General features: G+C 39.8%; 1 protein-coding gene across 2 annotated transcripts in view; it reads left to right on the top strand.

Moving 5' to 3' along the window:
* LRP5 (LDL receptor related protein 5) overlaps positions 1 to 21,045 on the top strand; it is a 142,842-nt gene that overhangs the window by 28,602 nt on the left and 93,195 nt on the right. For both annotated transcript variants that reach the window (XM_082760655.1, XM_082760656.1), the window contains exons 2-3: positions 6,275 to 6,671; positions 18,169 to 18,366. In XM_082760655.1, coding sequence (XP_082616781.1) covers positions 6,275 to 6,671; positions 18,169 to 18,366 — 595 coding nt within the window. The remainder of the gene's footprint in view (positions 1 to 6,274; positions 6,672 to 18,168; positions 18,367 to 21,045) is intronic.

The raw sequence follows: 21,045 nt of genomic DNA, 5'->3' as shown, positions 1-21,045 counted from the left end.
GAACTTCCTTCTCTGGGTGTTTAAAAGCAGCCTTATGCTTCATATCAAAGGCCTAGTCTCCTTATGTTCCGAAAGTGTTAGAGCTGAACGAGGGAAGGGATCACTCTGTGCTGTTGATCTGGTTTCTCTGTTGAATTTCAGGCTGGTGGGACCATACTGACTCGGGCTGTTTCTGCACAGCAGCTATTTTTGAGCCCAGAAAGCTGGTGCACGCTGGCCCCGTATCCCGCCTTAGAGTTTGCATAAGACTGTAACACACTTGGGTGCAAAAGTTTTGACATGTTTGTTTTTACCATCTTGTGTGCCTGTGGCATCGGGTGTGGGGGTTGTTTTTGTTCCATGGTAATGAGTGTTTTTGTGGTTTGGGACATGGACTGCAGAAATAATTAGATGCTATTCTCTCTGTCCAGCAGCACAGACAGCTTAACCATGGAGGTCTCCGATGCATTTGTCCTGTTAAGAATTGCTATAATGTTTAAAATTTCAGCTGTTGCACGTACGGTTATTTTGGATAGCTGGTTTAGGTTGTATGCTTGTTAAAATGAGATCTTCGTTCTGTGTTGTGATCCTCGGTCGTGTCTGTTAAAAGTGCAGCCAAACCTTTCAGTGACCTTTAGCCTAGTTAGCTGTGTTAAGATTTGTTAAGTAAGGCTTTTTTCCTGGGCTATACATAGGATTTGTGCGTCTTCCAGTGCTTTCGAGAGTAAGAATCATGCATGTGTCCAGTGGTGTCACGCCTTCAGCTTGCAGGGGATGCAGACAAACTGTAGGCACGTAAACAACTGTGAGCCAGTAGTATAAATATCACAGCCTAAAACCTGATAGCTCTGCTCATCTTAGTAGGGCTACTACAGCCTTACAACTGACCAGCAACTGATAACATGCTCTCTTGGTACTACTTAATGTCATCTTGGTCTTAATATGTCAATGAGTTGAGCAGCGTCTGACTTTTGCTGAAACCAAGCACAAAGGCTGTTTCTGAAGGTCCCGTAGTCATCTAAGTGCAGTTGGCAGTCGTTTGTCCCACAGCACTTCCGCTGGGGATAGCAGAGGGATAGCGTAAGCTTTAAGTGCTGTAACTGGGACTGGTGAAGTTAAACCCCAAATGAATGTTAATGACTGAATTCAGAAGCAGGTTGGGGAACAAGAGGCACATACTGGCCTGCCCTGCTAGAAGGCAGTTGGTTATAGCATCAACGTGATGGCATCAACAGAAGATGTGCCCAAGAGCATTCAGAAGATCTAGTGCAAGGCTGGAAACTGAACCCAAGCAGGCTGATCAGGACTGTTTTTTCCAGCTAACAGACTGATGAGAAGCTGTATTTTCACACTCCTGTGCAGTAAGTTTCTGTGTAGACAGCTCCCCCATGAACTCAAGGGTGTGTTTTCCAACAAGCAGAAAACAACAGGAAAATCCTGTTTTAAAAATGTAGTATCTTGCTAGAATAAAGCGATGTTCTTCAGACACTGCATAATCCAGATTAGGTTGTAGAACTACTACAGATCTGTACCTGAACTGCAGTAGTTTTTACCTGGTTAGAGTTCATTTGTTATGTTGTGGGATTTCATGGTGTGTTTTTTTTTTTTTCTTTGTCAAGGGATTGTGATCTCCAACTATGTACGGAGGTTGTAAATGTTGCCTATTATGGAAAAATATGAACTGTTCTAATTTTACTGAAGAAAATACAACTTTTTTTTTTTTTTTTTTTTTTTTTAGTAGCTACATTAAAATGTTGTCCTTTCAATTGGGTGGTAATAGGCTGCATATAAACAGTTTGTCCTCCACATTCATCATTCATCCTCCTACTGTTTATTCTTTCCTCTCTTCAAAATAGAAGCTGGTTTCCCTTTTCCAGCATTTTGCAGTTGTCAGGAGCGTTGCTGATCAAAACAGAACACAGAACCAAGTGTTCATTGAGTGTCTTTTAACTTGCTACTAATGAAATCCCTTGCTTGAGAAGTTATGTTGCATCTCGTTGTCTAACAGATAAGCCTATTTGAAGGTAATCAGTAATCAAAATTGCTGCTAGTTTTTTGGGTCTGCTTCATGTGCCCTCACATCTAGCCTGTCTTAGTAAAAAGGGTCAGAGGTTTCAGAACAGTTTGGAGTAGGATGCAAAATGAGCTTGACCGCAGATGGATTTTGAATACAGCCCACAGTGACAGTGTTTACAAATTAGTTGCTTTCACTCGGATTTCTGTAGAAACACATTGGTTGTTTGACATAATAAACATGACAGAGTTTATGGCGTGAAGATGGAGCAGATAGTGGTAAGAGCAGAAATTGTTATTAACCGTGTTTCCAGTTTACCTTTTTAAGAGCTGTGCAGTAGACTTAAATGCACCAAAGATGAACTGTTCTTGGAAGCTTCAAGCCCGGCTCAGGATTTGAGTATATTAGTAAGACTTGTTCGTAAGGATCTTCACGTTTTCAGATATGAACCTTCCATTCTACATAAAGACGGGATTAAAAATAAACAAATTAGTACTACGTGTTGGTGGGATGATATTGAATCTCTGGTTGTTCTGATGATGGCACAGAAAATCAAGTTGTCTTTTTTTTTTTTGTCAGTCATGTTTGTTTTGTTTCTTTCTGAGCTTTCTGTTTTCTCGTTCTAATGCCTTTAGAAAATAAATGGTTATAATCACATAGAGGCTGAATGTATCGTTTGAATTGCTAAACTGTTGAATTCAGTAATTCTATGAAACTAAATGCCATGAAGCAGTTGCCAGCATGTTAGAAGTCTGAGCTGAGGTATGAAGCAATTTTTTCTCCCTCTTCCATATGTCTTAAAGGCCATCTTTGTAGGTTGCAAATGACTTCAGCGGTATTGCCATAGGTCACGTTAACTTACTGCTGACTGGTAGCCTTTCCCTTTCGTGCCCCAGACACCCCTGGGTTGTCCACTTTACAATTCAGTGAATTGTTCACAAGTGTGAACTGATTTCTCTTTGGTTGGGTCGAAGTCTGAAAAGGCAGGTATGTTTCTCTACCAAGAGGAGCACATCTCCTAGTTCTGAAAGTAATGCTATGTATAAAGGCTGCTGTTTTACCTATCGTTCTAGCAAAGCATCTGCTTTCCTGGGCGTCTCTTTCAGATTTACTCTTTACTTTCTGGGAAAGGTGGAAGTTTGCAAAATTTTGTCAGCTTTTCTTTGGGCACCATAGAGTTTGTATTTACTTGAAAAGCTGCAGAGTTGGCAGAACTAACCTTGCCACAGCGTTAAGAGTTCAGACCTAATGTGGTAAGTGCGAGTCCAAGGAAACGGAGCATTTAATCTCTCTTCTGACTCTTGTGTTATTTGCAAAGTTGGGAGAGTCTGTGTTTCTTCAGCAGCATTCCGAGCAAGAATCAGCGTTGAGAACCAGCTTGTTGTTTTGATTCCTGTTTTTTTCCCCTTTCTTCTCCATGCCATCAGTGCTCTAAAAGTGCTCTGCGGTGATTTTTATAGAATGTGGTCTGCATAAAACATGCTAACGGGGAGGAGCAGAGAAGTGAACATGATTTTTAAAATCAGCATTCCGCCAAATCTCTTTTTTTTTCCAAAAGAAATTGAATACTCATTTGTTTTTAAAAGGGATGAACTCTGGACATCTTTCAATAATCAATCGGTTTACATCTGTGTACAAATGCAGTAAAATTTTAACACAACTGCAAGCAGGGCAGTATGATTTCCCTGCTGGGTGTTCATAGCGAAGACAATGCAGCTGTACTTCAATCAGGACAACTCTGAAGCACAGAAGTGACAGTGAACACAGCGGTTAATGCGTTATCTGTATGCTGTTGCCCTACTGTGTGCATCAGTGGGGAAGAAATCTCTTGAAAGGGATGGGGAACTGGGATAATATTGATACTGATTGGATTAGACGTTGTTCATGTCTGATCTTTAGTTAAGAAGCTGTTGAGTTCCTCTGATGTTGATTGGAGTTGATATATCAGGCTCCTTCTTCCTTTGTAGCAGTATTAATGATGGCTTCAGTGTGGAAATGTCTAGTTGAAAATCTGTCTATTCATATTCCTTAAAACATTTTGGGGAATATATATATTTAATTTTGTACGTAGACCTTTTATGGCTTTAATCTTAGGCTGGATATGGGACAGGTTTGGTGAAGCAATGTGCATAACTGAAAAATCCTGTCCCAAAGAACTTGTGACTTAAACAGAGCCCACTATCATCAAACTTTCCAAGTGTTCAGATGGTTTGGTACAGTGCCACTTAAAATAGACATAGTTATGGGGAAACAATGAGTTGCAGAGAAGAAAACAAGCACTTTGCATTCTAGATGTTTTTTCTGTTTTCAGTAACTAACCTGTTGGGCTTTTGTGATATTGCTAGTGCTTTTAAAGATGACAGGGGAGGACATGGCAAGTTAGGAAATGAGATGGAAGCGATACTGGGACTTCATTTCTTAATAAATAATTCTCTTCAAGCTGTATAAACTTTTCTGAGTTATAAATGTTGTAGAGGAAAAATGCTTCACTGAAAATAAAACATACACGATAACAATTGTCTGTCTCTGTGCTGTCCGAGATCCTCCCCAAAACCTGCAGCTGAATTAAATTTTCCTTGTTATTTTCATCAGTTCAGGCTTCCTTTAAAAAGAAAAATAAAGCCATCTCTTTCCTGACTTGGGGGAAAAAAGACAGTGCAGAATGTTAATAAAAAGGCGGAGTTTTTAAGCATGTTTTTAATTTCATCTGAAGTTGAGTCGTAGACTCCGACTGAGCCCTTGGCCTGCAGATAAATACATGAAGTGTTGTCCTGGGTGTACTTTGCTTTGGCCCATGCAGTTCCAGGTGCCCTCCAGTGCGCTTGTAGTTGGAGCCAGAGGTCAGGAGCAATAGCATGGGATCAGGCTGCCAGCATAGCAGACCTGCAACTCAGAACTTGTACAAACTCTCGTCTTTTTTTTTTTAAAGGATTGGAGGAACTGAATGTAAAAGACATATGAAAGTTAGCTCTTGATATTATATACAGTAATGTGGATTTGAAACCGGGGGTATTTATATCACAGGCTTGAAGTAATAGACAAAATAACATCTGTCATTGCTGCTCTGTTCTGTGTGTTGTGCCTTGATATGAGTGGCAAGTTTATGGACCTCTGCTGGTTGTGCATTGGAAGCAAAAGCATGAAGTGAAATGATGAAGCCAGAAGTCAACAGTTGACCAGCACAGACCTCTGCCAGCTGTTGTTTGAGGCAGAAGAACTGGAAGAAGGGATGGGGAGAGTACTGGGTTTCAAGGTGGCCAAAGTAGGGGCAAATGAAAATAGTTCTTCATTTGATGACAGAAGATCGCTACCAGACTTGGTCAGTCTGAGGAGAAGCTGAGGGAACTCCATTACTTCCAGCAGTTAATGACTTCTTCTGGAATATTGGTCTTCTCCTAACCTGCCAGTAGTGTTTGCAGCCGTGACGGGTACGGTAGCACCATTGTACTTGGTTGCTGTCTCCTGAGCCATATCTGAAAACAAGCAATTTTCTGTTTTACTGCTGGATGAATAAGAAAGACTTTACTTTTGGGGGAGAGATGAAGTAGTTAATTTGACCATCAGTCTGACTGGCATGGTTGGGAAAGCATGTTCTGCAATATGGCTACTTAATGTCCTCTTCTGGAAGGAGCAGCGGGACTGAATCATGCCTTTGTCCCATCTGTAGTGGGTCCTTCAGAGGACACTTAAGCTTTCCCTTTCCTGGAGTTTTATAACCTGGCTTTTTAGAATTTGTCCTAAACCTGGGTTTACAGATTGATCTGCGTGGGAGTTGGAGTATTCATGATTACATTGGAGGGTGTGAGTACAATAGCAAAGAGTTTTTTTTTTTTTTTTTTTTTTTTTTTTTTTTTTTTTTTTTTCCTGAACTGGCAAGGTATTTCCTGTGTTAATATTGGCATCTTGTCCATGATAGTCTCTGCTGAATGCTTTTTCACCCACTTGCTAATATGTAAGAATGAGTTCTAGGTGAGTTTGGAGTAAACTATTGAAGGGCCTCAGTCCAAACCCTTCAGCTGTGTGAAGGGCCCTATTGTAGATAAGGAATTGGGCCCACTTGTCCCTCTGTCTTTTCTTTTACTCCTTTGTCTGACAAATAGAGGCAATAAGTTACAGACAGTGTGCATTTTTCTCTCACATGAATCTTCTGTGTTCCTCTTTCTGTACTGCCTTCCCTGATGATCTGGGAAAATACATCTTCCTCTGCAGTAGTCATACTTGGCACTTGAACATCTGTAGATGCTGCTAATGCTAATACGTTTTTGTTTTTCTATTCTGTAGCATCTCCCTTCCTGCTTTTTGCCAACCGTCGGGACGTTCGACTCGTGGATGCTGGAGGCACGAAGCTGGAGTCCACTGTGGTGGTCAGTGGTTTAGAGGATGCTGCTGCGGTTGACTTCCAGTATTCGCAAGGCATCGTTTTCTGGACAGATGTGAGTGAAGAAGCCATCAAGCAAACCTACATTAACCAAACTGGGAATGTGGTGCAGAATGTCATCATTTCTGGTCTGGTTTCCCCGGATGGCCTGGCATGTGATTGGATTGGGAAAAAACTTTACTGGACAGACTCAGAAACCAATAGGATAGAAGTAGCTAATCTCAATGGAACATCCAGAAAAGTCCTCTTCTGGCAAGACCTTGATCAGCCCAGGGCAATAGCTTTGGATCCAGCTCATGGGTAAATATTAATTTGACTTAAATGCTTAAATGGGTACAGTCGTGATTTATGTTGGCTTTTCATTTCCGAAAGAGAAACATAGTCTTTTGTTTCAGTTTACTTTTTCCCAAGGTATTTTTCTCAAGATCTGTAGCTGAACATATGTTTAAACTTAAATATTTTGTGGTCAGAAAGAAGAGTCCTGGGCCAAAAAGAAAAATACAGCTGTTCCTAGGTGCCAAGTCAAATACTTGATCAGTATGATTGCCTAACTTATTGCGTTTCAGAAGCACTATGGAATTAATTTTTCCAGCCTTTTTTTTATTATTTCCTCAGTTATCTTGTCTGGTAAATTCCTTATTTGGTATACGGTATCTAATGTGTCCAGTCAGCAAGGTGTGTAAATCTGTGTGTGTCAAAACAGAAATTCTCTCTTGCTGTGCTCTGGTAAACACAACCAGGATATTTTTAAGTGGTGACTAGAATGGTTATGTTTGTGCTGGCAAGTGAAAGAACCCAGGTGAAATCAGGGGCTCTTAATGCTTTAAGATGACCAGGGTAGGCAGTAAAAAGAGAAGAGGCTGGATTTGTTGCAATGACCAGTCAGGTGCTTGTAGTACTCCCGAAAATACTTGTGTCTCTGTATGGTTCATCCGTCCCTCCCTCTTCAATAACCCCCAGCCCTGCACATGTACTATTTGCTGTCCCCATGCACAAACAGTACTGATGTTCACTTTGTGCCCTGTATTCATTGCAATGATGATTGAAGGGGTCCCTGCCCCTTGTGGAAATCATACTTTCAGCAGTGATGGACTGTGGGTAAGGGGAATAGCAAGGAGAAGCATTATGTTCACAAGCAAGGCTATTTGCTGTTTTTAGTTTGCAGCCCTTTTTTACAACTTTTTCTGAGGGTATTTATCTTCTTCTGTACGGTCTGTGCCCTTAGGTTTCTCATCTTCAGGACATCAGCTGACAGTTTCATTGAGTCCATCCTCTTTGTAAAGGGATGCTGAGTTAATGAATGGTCTTAGCATAGACCACAGACAGAAAGTAATTTTATTGCTTATTGGTAAAATGGAACTGACTGCTCTGGGAGACCAGCAGTCTCTGGAGAAATGATCTTCTTCAGGTGTGTGAGAAGTGTATACCGAAACAGAGCAATGAAAGAGTGCAGCTTGGGATTGCCATGTTAGCAACTGCCGTATGCTACAGACTGAAGCTTTGAGAAGTTATTTTTGCAGTAATCTTAGCATAAGGCTTTTCAGATGAATGGGAGGTGTTATGGGTACATTTCTGATTAACATATGAAGGACACAAAAGAACTAAATGAAACTGTGTGCAGCCAAAGAAACACAATCCTTAGTTTTGTTGACATACCAAGTGCCAGAGCTGCCAGTGTTCTCCAGATAACTGATAGAAGGGGAAGTTATAATTGGTAAGAAGGAAAGTGGAGAGACTGTTTTGGACAAGTCTCAGGAGAGACTTTGCTCTCTTAATGCTGACTTCACTTCTGCTACTGATGCCTTCAGGTGAAAGGAAGGAGAGAATTTACCTTCAGGGATCAAGAAGTTCAGTAAAATATTGATTAAAAAATCTTCAAAACCTGAAATCTGTAAAATTCTTCCCCTAGCAAATTGTATGCAAATATTTTAAGTAAATTAGCTGGAATCCTGTGTCTATCCTAACAGTAACTAATCTATGCTTAATTAACAGTGTACGCTAACTTTAAATGAGTTCAGTAGGATAATGTAAAGAGAGAATATGATGTTAAATTCAATATTTCGTAATGAAGTAGATCAGAAATAGTGGAATGGCACTCTCCAGCAATACTAATGCCAGGCTGACATCTCGTAAGTGGATCCAGTTCCTCACCTTTTGACTGTTTTCTTTAGAGTAGCCTACATGTTGGTCATGGAAATGCATTTCATGCCTTCTTAGGTGCTTTCTGACTGTTTTGAAAAACGGATGGCTTTAATTGGGGATTTCTGGTAACATTCCTCCTATATTACGGGAAATGCAAAATTAATCTTTTTAATAAAAACTGGATTAAAACAACTGGGAGAAAAAGTGTGGCTGGTACAGTCAAATGGAGAACTTTTATAAAAATCACTGGCATTGTTGGTGAAGCTGTAGTGTTCTGCAGATCTAATCCTTGGTTGTGTTTGGAAGGAGGAGGCGGCACAGGTGTGGTTCATTTTGCATGACTTTGAAAGCCAGATCTCGGCGGCAGTACTCTGTTCAGAACAGATGTGCAGTATTTCTTAAGCATACACAAAATTCACCAAGTGTAACAATAGAGGACTTTGTTTCACACTTGCTTCCTGTTGCCTGGGAGTTGTACCGTGTCCAGTTTACAGCTCAATATTTTTTGGTTATGAGCCACATTCCAAGATTAAGAATACAGTGCCAGCATACAAGGAAGTTACCTGGCATTAGCTGCCTGCTGTGTGCTAGGCATCATACCTTGGGTTTGCCTTTTTATGGGTCCCATGGTAGCATTCTCTTTCTTTCCTGGAGGACTTGTCCACTTCTAATTATCTTGCATTTAGTCTTCCAGAGAAAGTATGCAAACATGAACAATTATTGTGGAATGGGCTAATGTAGGGAACAACATTTATTTGCCAGAATGGTAGGTGTCTGCAGGTGAACTGGTCACCTTGCAACATTTTGGTTTTGATTATCGTTATTACTTGAGGTGAGGAGAGAATGATAGTTCTTCTAATTTTTACACAGATAATTTTTTCACTTGCTGGTGTAGCTTTGCTGAGCATTAGTTCAGTCTGTAGGGGATTTTTTTTTTTTTTCCATTGGGAGCAGCAGCATTAAATGAAACACTTCCATTGGTTTTTAACTTGTGGCAGATATTTCTAATGTTTAGTCGGATTTAAGTATTAATCCAGTGCAACAAAGCAAAGTAAATTAAACCTTAAGCAGTCTGTGAAAATGAACATATATATATATCCTTTATAATTAACCGATTCACCCCCATTAAGGTTTATTAAAATCAGCCTCCAAAGAGCTGCTGTTCTGGTTAAAAGTGACAAAATCCAGTATTGCTTAATTGCATGAGAATCCTATTGAATTAAAAGCAGATTTGGCCAAATAACTATGTCTGTTAGTGTAATGCAGTGAACTTAAGTCAACAAATCACGTACGTGGCATGACAAATTTGAATTTAATGTGATTTTACAACCAATTTCACGTGGTAGATCTGAAATATTTTATAGGTGTAGACATGACATTTGACTTAGGCACAGCAGGCTCTGGGTTTGAGCTCCTCTAGAAACAGTTGTTCCTCATTGACCAGTATTTTCTGGGGTAGGAAAGTGGGTTTGTCAAGAATGTTCTCGTATCGTATCAATATGTTAACAGAATTTCTGTCATTAGAATTTCTTTGTAATGACGAAATGTGACCTTGTGCAGATAGGTGACACCGTTACTTCCCTTGTAGCTTCAGTGAGGCTGTTCTGCAGAGATGAATGGAAAACCCAGTTTCATAATTGGGAGTTCACATCGCAATATTGTGCCCAGTTTGGTATTTGCATAATATATATATTTTTTCCATTTTGAATGCAGTTCAAGACATAGACTAATTTGAGAGAATAGAGGAGAATGTACTGAATGTACAGTAAACCTGAAAACGTGGCCTCTGAGGAAAGATCAAATGGTTTCATGTTGTTTGTAGAGAAGGAGGTGACAGAAGCTATTGAGAGGAACATGAGATTTCAAATACATAGAGATTTTGGCAGATGATAGCAAAGTTGTTCTTAAAACCTTTAGTGTTTAGTGTTACAGACTCTATGACCTCTCTGGGCTATCCTTTCCAGGTCTTTAAGTAGCCTTACCATTAGAAAGCTTTCTTAATAACAAGCTTAAATCCTCTTTACTCTTTTCTAGATGTTTTTTAAGCTTAGTAATTTCAGTCTGGTCTACTGTGGGCTTATGGAGTATTCATCACTAAAGGCTTTAAGAACAGTTGTTTTGATCATCTCACAGGAATGTTGGAGGTGTAATTGACTGTCGTAGGGTGTAGAGATGGACTAGATAACTTAGAGGTTATTTTTAAAGCCAATTTTTCTGCGATTTCCAGCTGAAATTCAAAAATTTGAATATATGAATATGATTTTTTTGAATGTTTTGGCAGGACTGCTAAATAGTCACAATAGTCACTTGGTTGTTTTGACATAATGATGTTTATAAAGAGAGCATCATCATTTCCACAATAACCTGGCATTCCCTCTTTAAAGGTAATGCTTGTCTAAAGTTTTCTATATTATGGCAGTGGAATTTAACTGAATATTCTGAAAGTTCAATTATGTTATTTGTAAAGGATTTGTTACCTGGAGTAGGCAATATTACCCGGAAAGAATTTCAAATAAGGCAGCAGTACAAATTAGAGTATAACTTGAAAGAGAGGCCCTTGTCATCCACCACCTAGCCTCAAACAATCATTCAGAGCACTTCGGGAAGTTCTTTCTTTTAAGGCAAGCAACGAGAGACTATTTTTGATCATCTGTGAGTCTTCACTCTTCACAGCACTAGTGACAAATCTTCATTTTTACAGGATTTTCTTATGCCTCGATAGTGATTAACATGCAGCTACTTGACATGTAAGATGGCATTCGTTCCTGGGCACCATAAAGCTGCCTTGCTGGAGCCATCTCTCGTTGACTAATGAGGTGTATTTTGTCACTAAAGGAAGAAAAGGATGGGGTGACTAAAACAACTGTGGGATTTTCAAAATGTTTTAGAAAGAAAAACTATCAAGAATAGAAAATTCATCAGTTTGGTGTCTGAAATGAGAAGCCTTAGACAAACTTAATTGGTAATCCAGTGTTTCCTCAGGGTCACAGCAAAACCATGACCTATAGTTGTGAATCATGTAAGAGCAGCTCTCTTTATAACAGCACTTAAGTAAACTTTTAGTGGTGTTGACTGCTGATTCACCAGGACTGTGGTCCCACGCAGAAGTGTATTGTGTGTTTAAGGTTAAGCATATTGGCTTGCTGTGTTGAAATCAGTGGGATCGTCTGTACGCTGAAGCTGATGTTAATATGTGCTGTAGTGAGCAGGTTTTTAAACACTTTAATTTAAATTATTAGGTATGGTGAAATGTGTTTGAACAGTGTATCATCTGATCTTATCTCCTTTGGAATAGTTGAGAGGAGGGGGATTACTGTTACACACTTGTGACAATTGAAAATAGGGGAGAAGAAAATCATCAAACACTGTATGGGCAAAGAGTGTGGTTTTTTACTCACTTTTACTTATGGCCACCTTATTAAACTATAGAAGATGCTCTGATTTAGAGTAAAACATTATTGCTGCATTGAAAGCTAGAGATTAGTTTATATCCTGTGTTTCTATATAGTAATGAAGTTAAAGTATAAAAATATTTTGAAGCATTTGGTTAATTGTTTAAAATGCTGTAATGAGAATGAATGTATGAGTAGCACAGTTGTTCTCTTAAAATGTAAAAAGGGTACTCAACCATAAAATTAGTTATGAGTTGCATCCAGTCTCTTGGTATGGCTGTAATTTCTGGGAGTTGGAAAGCTTTTGATATGTTATGTGGCCAAATAGCTGAAAATGGTCTCATGCATGAGAAACCTGAAGTTCTTGTGGGAAGTGTTATTTACTCTAATTTTCAAATGGGTGCCCTTGATGGTGACAGCCTCTACGCAAATGTTTCATCATTCTCTTTTTTGGTTGCTTTTCCCCTTTTTCCTGCTCATAGCTATAAAGGGCATAAATTGTTCAAAGACCATTTGCTTCATCCGAGGGCAGAGCTGCCTGTTCAGAAAAGGCAGAAGGAAGCATTTTTCTTTTTCTTTTTTTTTTTTTTTTCTTCCTATTTTTTCTTTCCCTTTTACAGCTGAGATTGCATGGGGGAGAGGTAGAAGTGTGTACGTTTCCTTAATAACCCCATTGAGCTCTCTGCCCCATTAGCACTCTTTTTCACTACAAGTTCTGTGATTCCTCGCATCCTGGAAAGAGTAGAGGTAACTGAGAAGAAGCCGAGGCTTCTTTGCCCTGTACACATTTAGCCTTCTTAAGTAGTTGGAAAATGATGGTATTCTGATCTTTATGATTTCTGCACCATTTCTTAGGGAGCAGGAGGAGTTTGATACCATATAGCAAGAGGATGGCTTCAGTTCCCTTAGTGCTGGTGTTTGAGGTGACCAGGAACGTGGTCTTCATTTTGTTATTGGCCCTGAGCCCAAAGAGATGGTGGAAGCTGGAATTGTCTTTGATGAGAAGTCTCGATCAATGCTGGTTTTTAAAATGCACAGAGGGTTGTTCTGTTCATCGTGAATGGGTGACTTTGGTTTGACTCAAAACATGTTTTTAATTTTTTCATGTAAAATTAAGCAATGATATAAGCTGAAGTACGGCTTTTTTCATGCAACCTGTTGAATGTGAACTTAAACAGGATTGTATTTGTTTCATTGTGTTTGAAATCACAAGCTTGTAAACGAACAGGCCTTGACAAATCGTTGATGGTCATCTGAGTGTCCTGTTGTCCCAAATTTTGAGTTAACCTGCATCAAAATGCTGAGATCGATCAAATCCATTGGCTTGAGTCAAGAATTCAAGGGCGGTTGTGTGAGATCTGTGGGTAAGAGAGCAAGCAACACCTCCCTTGCAGGATTGAATTGCTGTTGTTCATTGTGTTTGTTGGATCCCTGCCCTCTATGAAGTCAGTACAATGTGTAGGTATCATTTCTTGGACTGTCCTGACACACTGTAATCCAGTGTTCCTTATGGTCACAAAGATGATTTAGGATTGGAGCATATGCTGTAGAAGGAGAAGCCAGTTGAGCTGAGACTGTTAAGCCTGGAAAAGAGAAGGCTCAGGGGGATCTTAACAATGTGTATAAATACCTTGATGAAGGGGAGTAAAGAAGATGGAGCCAAACTTATCTCAGTGCTATCCAGTGAAAGAACTAGAGGCAATGAGCACAAATACAAAATAAAGTTCCGCTTCCAAAAGAAAAAAATATTTTCTATTTTGAGGGTGGTGAAACACTGGAACAGGTTGCACAGAGGGGCTGTACAACTTACATCCTTGGAGGTGCTCAGAACCCACCTGAATGAGGTCCTGGCTGACCTGCCCTGCTTGACTCCACTTGGAGTGGTGGGATTGGAGTAGCTGATCTCAAGAGATCCCTTCCAACCTGAGCAATTCTCAGTATATGAGTATCTGTGAAAAAGGTGCCATTCTGGGGCAGGGCTCCAGAATTTTTATATCAATTTATCTCAATTAATATATATATTAATGAAGATCATCCAGGTTGAAAAAAGGAGGCAACTTGAGTAAGCGTCTTGCAACTTCTTGCTATGCAAGACAGCCATTCTTTTTCTTCTGTAGATGATTGGCGCTATTTCACGCAGCAGTTGAGTTTTTGGAGCTTAAGCATTTGGATGAGGGAAGTAAGTTTTGAAAGTGCAGGATTCTAAACTTCATGGCAATTTCCTGTAAACTCCTGTTTTATGCCTTGGGCTTGTATAAGTTGGAGAACTTTGAAATTGGAGAAGTCTGTGCTGATTTACATCATCTGTATGACTGGCCCGTTTTGTGTAAGCAGGTTATGTAAGATTTGGCAACTGTATTGCGTTTGGGGAGGTGGAAAAAGTGTGCAGCCAGTGTGGCTTCTTTTTATTATGACCACGGTACCTTGCAGCTCGGATGGCTGATCGGCTGCTCTTTGAGGGCATAGCCGTGATTTCTAATCTCTTCAGAAACGATGACAACAGAGATGAAGCAGCAGGAAATAAGAAATGACCTGCGGCTTTACAGCCGAGGGGAAATACGGTCCTCATCCTGTTTTTGCTCCTGCACCTGGGATTCTAAAATGAGTTAAGCTGGCAAAATTAAGGCCATTGGGGTGCAGTTCACCAATTTTATAATCGGTTTATTTTGCAAGGTGGCTTTCAGTCCCGGTCTTCTGATATTACTGAAGCACTATTTAAGCCCTGATTCAGTGTGGTAATCCAAGTATATGCCAAAATCCAGTGACTTGCTGGCTGGTAAATTTCTGGCTGATGTGAATTTCTTTCCCCACAACCCTGCATTTTTTTTTTTCCTTTTTTTGAAAGTTTGGGGTTAAAGCCTAATACCCAGCAAAGGTGAAGTAGTAAATGACAATTAAGATTTCCCAAAGAACTGAAGAAAGGAACCAGAGAACTTGTCCCAGGGTTGCTTCTCTGGTGCTCTTTGGTTTTTCTTTTTTAAGAGTAACAATTTGTGATAGTTGCATAGCAGTGAGTTTTGCTCACAATGGCTCTTTTTATTAGCTCTTTAGGAATGCATGTTTTCTTTTGCTTTCATAGCCTCACTGTTGTTATGCTTTTATTTACCTGTTGTAATCCAGGTGGGATACAAAACTCCTGGGGTGCCAAATCTTAGCCCTATAAACACAATCTACTGGATTTGTGCTAAAACACAAGATAGTGGTTTTGATATTTTTAGCTTCTCCCAGTTGTTATGGTGTGCCCTAACCCAGGGATATTTAAAACTGTGCAACTTACACTTAACCAACCAATCAAAAGAAAAAAAAAAGTTTGCAGTGCTGCTCAAGCTAAGCTTGTGTCATTCTTTCCACAATAATAGTGGATTTTTTCCAGGATTTATAACTTGTCCAGAAAATGTCTGTCTTCAGCTGAATCTCAGTGCAGCTTGTCTCAGCCAGGATACTGTTTGTGTTTAATTTGGTCCAAACTAGCTTTGTCACTCTTGCAAAACAGAGTGGAAAAAAAAAGGAAAGTTTGACACTGCATTCTTGAAAATCCCCCACAGGCATGCATTTAAAACATGACATTTTATGGCCTTATTAATGTCTCGTGCCAAATGCTGTGTTGTGCCTTGTGTTGACCAAAAAAAGTCAAAACAGCCTGGATGCTATGGCGTGGAAGGGTGATGAAGCGGGCTGCCCTAGCTAGTGATTGCCCATTTGCTAAGGTGGCTGAGAATGCTTTCTTGTAGGGTCCTCATGTCAGAAGCAGATATGGGGACCAGGGAAGGAAGGAACTGCTTCGTTTGGCAGTGGCATGGTTTTAAACAGGCTCACGCAGACCAGAGATTCCCCCTCCCTGCTGCAGGAACAGTTCAGCTGTTCTTATAATGACGTCTAAACTCCCAGCTCAGTCTTGACATGGTTAAGACACCCCCAAAATGGTGTTGCAGTTCTGTTACTTTGGGTTTAGACCTTTGAATGGCAGCAGCATTGCTGAGGATTGAGCTTGGTTCCTGCTGATGAGCGAAAAAGAAGGGATGTAGTTTTTCTGTGGCAAATTAAGTGTGAATTTGAAAGTGCTGGTTATATCCAGCAGTCTCTGCGTGGCCATGTATGTGCCCAGTGGGAAAGCACATATCAACTATGAAATAGGGCAACAGGTTCAGGGGGCAGAGGAGGAGAGGTTTTGGAGCTTGAGCTCCATTAATATAGCAGAAAAGCCACAAGGGCCCTTTGGCTTACAGACTTTTCTTCATCTGAATGCGTTGAGCCTCAGGGCAGGCTGCAAGCCTTATTTAAGAAAAGAGAATTGAGAAGAGGGAGTTTGCTCCAGGGTAATATTTTGTGTAGGTAGGATATTTTTCATCCTTTTTATTCTAGCCTGCTTTTAAGATTTAATTGGACTTAGGTACAAAACAAAACAAACTCTTTTTTTTTTTTTTTAAGTAACTACTGCGGGATTTCTGATTCAGGTCTGAGCTACTTTTTGGTTTGTGTTTATGCATTTAAGTATATAAATGAATGTGGCATTATCATAACCATATTAAATAGCCTAACATCACCTTTTGATAGTCAGGGTTTTCTTCATTCAGCAGTCAGGGTTTTGACTGCTCTGAACTGATTCTTCACTTTGCAGTGAATTCAGAGGTGCTACAAATCTGTGAGCTAGGGAAGATGCAGGAGAGAGGAAATTCTGTTCTGTGGTTTGAAATTTCAAGTGGGATTTCCAATTCAGGAATTCTGGATAACCTTTTTTTTTTCTAGGAGCAAGAACATGCTGGGACAGCTGTACTGGGACTCGTCTCTGTCTCCCTGCTCCTTGTTCATTTTCTTTTCTGTAGAGAGGTCTCAAGGTGTGCTTTGAATACTTGGTTATGAGTGGGTGAGCCAAATGGTGTGAGCCAAATCAGAGAACTGATTTGACTGAAAAATGACTCGACGAAAAATGGCCGGATCAGTCCCTCAGGCTGATTCACCAGCTGGTTGTATACACGGTTTCTTTCATGTCTGCCCATCTCTGGCTTCAGTTGTTTGTCAATAGCTGCCTCACCACACAGTTTGAACTGCCACAAATTACAGCCTGACCTGTTAAGGAAAACCAAAATGAGTGGCAATTTACATTCATATGTTGGTCTGTGAGCTGTGGCAGCTCAGCTCCTGCTTCTGCTTCTTCGGGAGCAGCTGGCCTGGCCTGGCTGGGGGAGCTGAGACATTTTGGGAAGGCGTCTGGGGACGGGAATCCACTGCAGCCATCCTGAGGTAAGCCTTCTCAGCTTGTGAATCAGAAGCCTGAGGCCTCATCTGTATGGAAATGTTACTAGTTCAGCTGGCAAATAGCCTATTTTACCCTCCCACGCTCAAATGTATGTTGATAGTGATACGAGTCATTTCTTTCTCTGTCTGAACTCCTGGTAGCAGGACTTAGCTTAAATGTTGCTTATTTAGTTCAAATACCCAGCTGGTACCTGTCCAGCGCTGCTGGTGATATAGCACAAAGAACCTGGTGCACAGACACTTAAATTATTTTGTTTGAGAGCTCACTCAAGTTGAAGGTTTGCTGGCACAGACAATGCCAGAAATATCTGTACTGGCACTGGGAAAGCAGTCGGTTTTTCTGAGTGGCCTGAGGTAGCGATGCGTAGGGTTAGCTGTGTTGTGTTTGCACCCCTGGTGTGCCTAATTTGCAATTTGGATATTTGTCTCTGGGTAATGCTGGCTGGAAACTGACTGTCCTCTCTCAGTCAGAAAGCATCTCTCCGAACTGCACAGTCTCAGCTCACCCAGGCACTGGAATTTGTTGCTTTCTGATCTTTTCGGCGTACCAACTTTCCAAAGGATGTACTGCGATGGTCATTTTGGAAATTGCCTGTTTGGGTAGTAATTGGTTGTTTCTGAATGTGATTTATGATATCAAGTTGTAATAATTGGCCATGCAACTTGTAATAACTGGGCATACATTGGTTATAAATGCTCGTGACAATCAGGTGGTGCCCAACATTAAAATATGACGGTAATATGATAAGCAGAGGCAATACTTCTGAGACCTGCTCTAATGAAGGACTTTCTTTTTGTGCTCTCTGGAATGATGATTTCAATGGGTAAGTGCTAATGTATTTTGGGGATATGTATTTGTGCATATACACCACTTTAAGGTGCAACACAAAATAAGCAAAATCAAAACAAAACACTTCAGAACTTTATAAAAGCCACTATTCCTTCTGTTGCTGAAGCTAACAAACATGTATTGTGATATATTTTCTCTTTTTTTTTTTTTTTTTTAGATACATGTATTGGACTGACTGGGGGGAAACACCCAGAATAGAACGGGCAGGAATGGACAGCAGCACACGAAAAATAATTGTTGATTCAGATATCTATTGGCCAAATGGACTCACAATTGATCTTGATGAGCAGAAACTTTACTGGGCTGATGCGAAATTAAGTTTCATTCACAGAGCGAATCTGGATGGTTCCTTTAGGTAAGTTTCTTTTAGTCTGTAATACGGTGTGAATTATTCCTCATCTTCTGCATTTGTTTTGCACTGAGACTTTTTTCAGTAATCTATAATAATGTAAATGCCTTATTGTTAATTTTAACCTCAATTGTTGATAGCCTTGCAAAAATAAAACACCCACATGCCATAAAACTGACTTTAAAATTTAGAGTATTTGTATCATTATTTTACTCCAGATAGTTTCTAGCCTTCTTGTATAGCGCTGCTTTTTTTTAAGGCTCATACTTATATTTAGAATAATTGGAAATGCTTTTCCGTGGCTCCAGGAAATCTAACATTTAACTAATGCTTATGGGGATTTTAAAGGATTTTACTGTATTTTTTTTTACAATGGGGTAATATATGTTGAGACACCTGTCCTTGGCCCTGTCCAAAGATGTACTTTGTGACACGCCTATAAAGTAACCAAATTCAGCTTATTTCAGGTTGTGAGCAAGTGTGTTTTTCCTAAGGCTTGATACAAAGCCCAGTATACAAGTTATGGTTGGTGGGCTTCTGTCCAAGGGTCCCTGTTGATTTTTAGCAGAGATGACCCTTTAGACAGGCCAGAGTTTGGGCACTTGAATTTGTACCTGAATTGCAGTGCAGTGTTCAATGGGCACGTTGCATTGGCTCTGAAGGGCAGCTGCCATCTGCCTGTGAAATGTCCTGCTGAGGATGCAGTTCTCTGCCTTTTGGTCCAGCTTTGGTCTTGAGGTAGTCTCAAGGAACAACCTGTTGAATAGGCAATAGAATACTGAATGCCATGCTGCGATTGATTTCCGTTTAATTAATAGAATCACATTTTATTTGGTTGGATGAGGCAATCAGAATTATACCTTCTTAAATGTAGCCTACCCGACTCTTTGGATCTTAGGTTTAGATTTTCACATGAAGACTTACATATGTGCTTGGGTTGCGTGGATAGCAAGCTCACAGTGCAGAAGTCCTTCTGCTGATATTCTTTTAAAAAGCAGCAAATTATGACACTACATTATCACTTCACTGTAAGAATGATGTAAATGCGTTGTCTTATCCTGAAACACAACTTCAGATGCTGAGATTCTGTTAATTGTTCTAAAGACGTTTACCTTGAGGAAATAGAGAGGGATGTTGGGTTATGGTATAGTGCTCTGCCAAATTGTGCATAGTCAGAAGGTTGCTATCCCGATATGTCAACAGCACCCTAAGGCAAATTGGAAATTGCAGTGACCTTTATATAATGCACATAAACTCTGCATTTTAAAACATCTAAAATGTCTTTGTTATGAAATCATTTAGTATTGATCAAAATTTGGAGTTTTGTTTTTATGCCTGTCTACATGCCTCCCCCCTCCAAATAACACTGCATTTTATCGTAGTGTTTTTCATTTCTTTTTGCAGAGGTGCATTCTGTGACTGATTTTCACACTCATAGAAGAGGCATAACAATATTGACATCCTTTATAAAACGCTCTAAGTTCTATTGAGGGTACTATGTAAGAGCTAGATAATGGTGGCATTGTAGTCAGTGACAAGTACTAAGTGACAGTCAGAAGTATAGACGAGGGAAAAGGCCTTTACAGAAGTGGAGTGGAAGCTCAAAGGCTTGATACAGGTTCATAGAAAGAAAATACTGTCTCAAAATTCTAAATCTAAGAGTTTTTCAGACAATGCATGTAAATATGTTTCTCTAGCTTGGGGGTAGGTGTCAGAGTGTAAGATTTCCTGTCTCAGTCTTGGATTTCTGCAGTTCTCTTACACATGCAAATTTAATAAACATTACTTCTCAGTTTGTATGACAACTTAAGAGTTGGAATTGGTAGGTTAAGTTTATTTTGCTCATGTTAAGGTAGAGAGAGACCACCTGTAAAAGAACCAGCCTTTGAATACATGTATCCCAGCAATCAGTCCAAATTATTTTGTGATAAATTGGTGCACTACACTCCATCCCCCTCCCATGCGGTATTGTATCATAAAGGAAAAGGTATTTTAGGAAAAATTAATGTATGTGCTATTTTGCATTTAAAAAAAAAAAAAAAAGTTTAGCTTACTGATGCACACTCTTACATGTTTTACTATCAGCTGCTGGAGAGCTGATGTCACACTGGATGTCAGGACACTCCTCTGAAGGATGCATTCTGTGAAATTACTTGTCTCTAACTGCATGTGGGCTTCAGGCATTATTTAGTATAATAGCTTAAATGTCATTTAGCTGTGTATGTTTTAGATTGTAACGATGACAAAATTTCCTTCTTAAAATGCTATGCCTATTAATAAATCCACTGAACATTGATCTTAATTTTCTTTTTCAACGCTCAAAGAAGTGAAATCTGTGAAGTTTCAAATGCTCCTTCTCCTCCCATCCCAGAATTGCTTCAGAATTCAAATAAAAAGGAAATGTACCCTCTGCATGGTAGATTAATGCTACTGGATCAATCTGCCTGTTACATTAGCAAGATTCAGTTTCCAAGCATGTCAGCTGGAACTTTTTCAAGGGATGTAATTACGGGAGAGGGCGGTGGGACTTGATATTTAAGAATGATGGAAATAGGTACACTATACAGTGGAAAACAGCTGCTACAATACTAGAATACAAGTCCAGTCACTACTGCTACTAGTTTAAAAAAAAAAAAAAAAAAAAAAAAAAAAAGAGAAAGCAACAGCAAAGGCGAGAGTGGACAT

The sequence above is a fragment of the Aythya marila genome, assembly GCF_965140915.1.
Source record: "Aythya marila genome assembly, chromosome: 5".
Taxonomy (NCBI): domain Eukaryota; kingdom Metazoa; phylum Chordata; class Aves; order Anseriformes; family Anatidae; genus Aythya; species Aythya marila.
The sequence above is the reverse complement of the archived record's forward strand: the minus strand, read 5'-3'. Positions and strand labels throughout refer to the sequence as shown.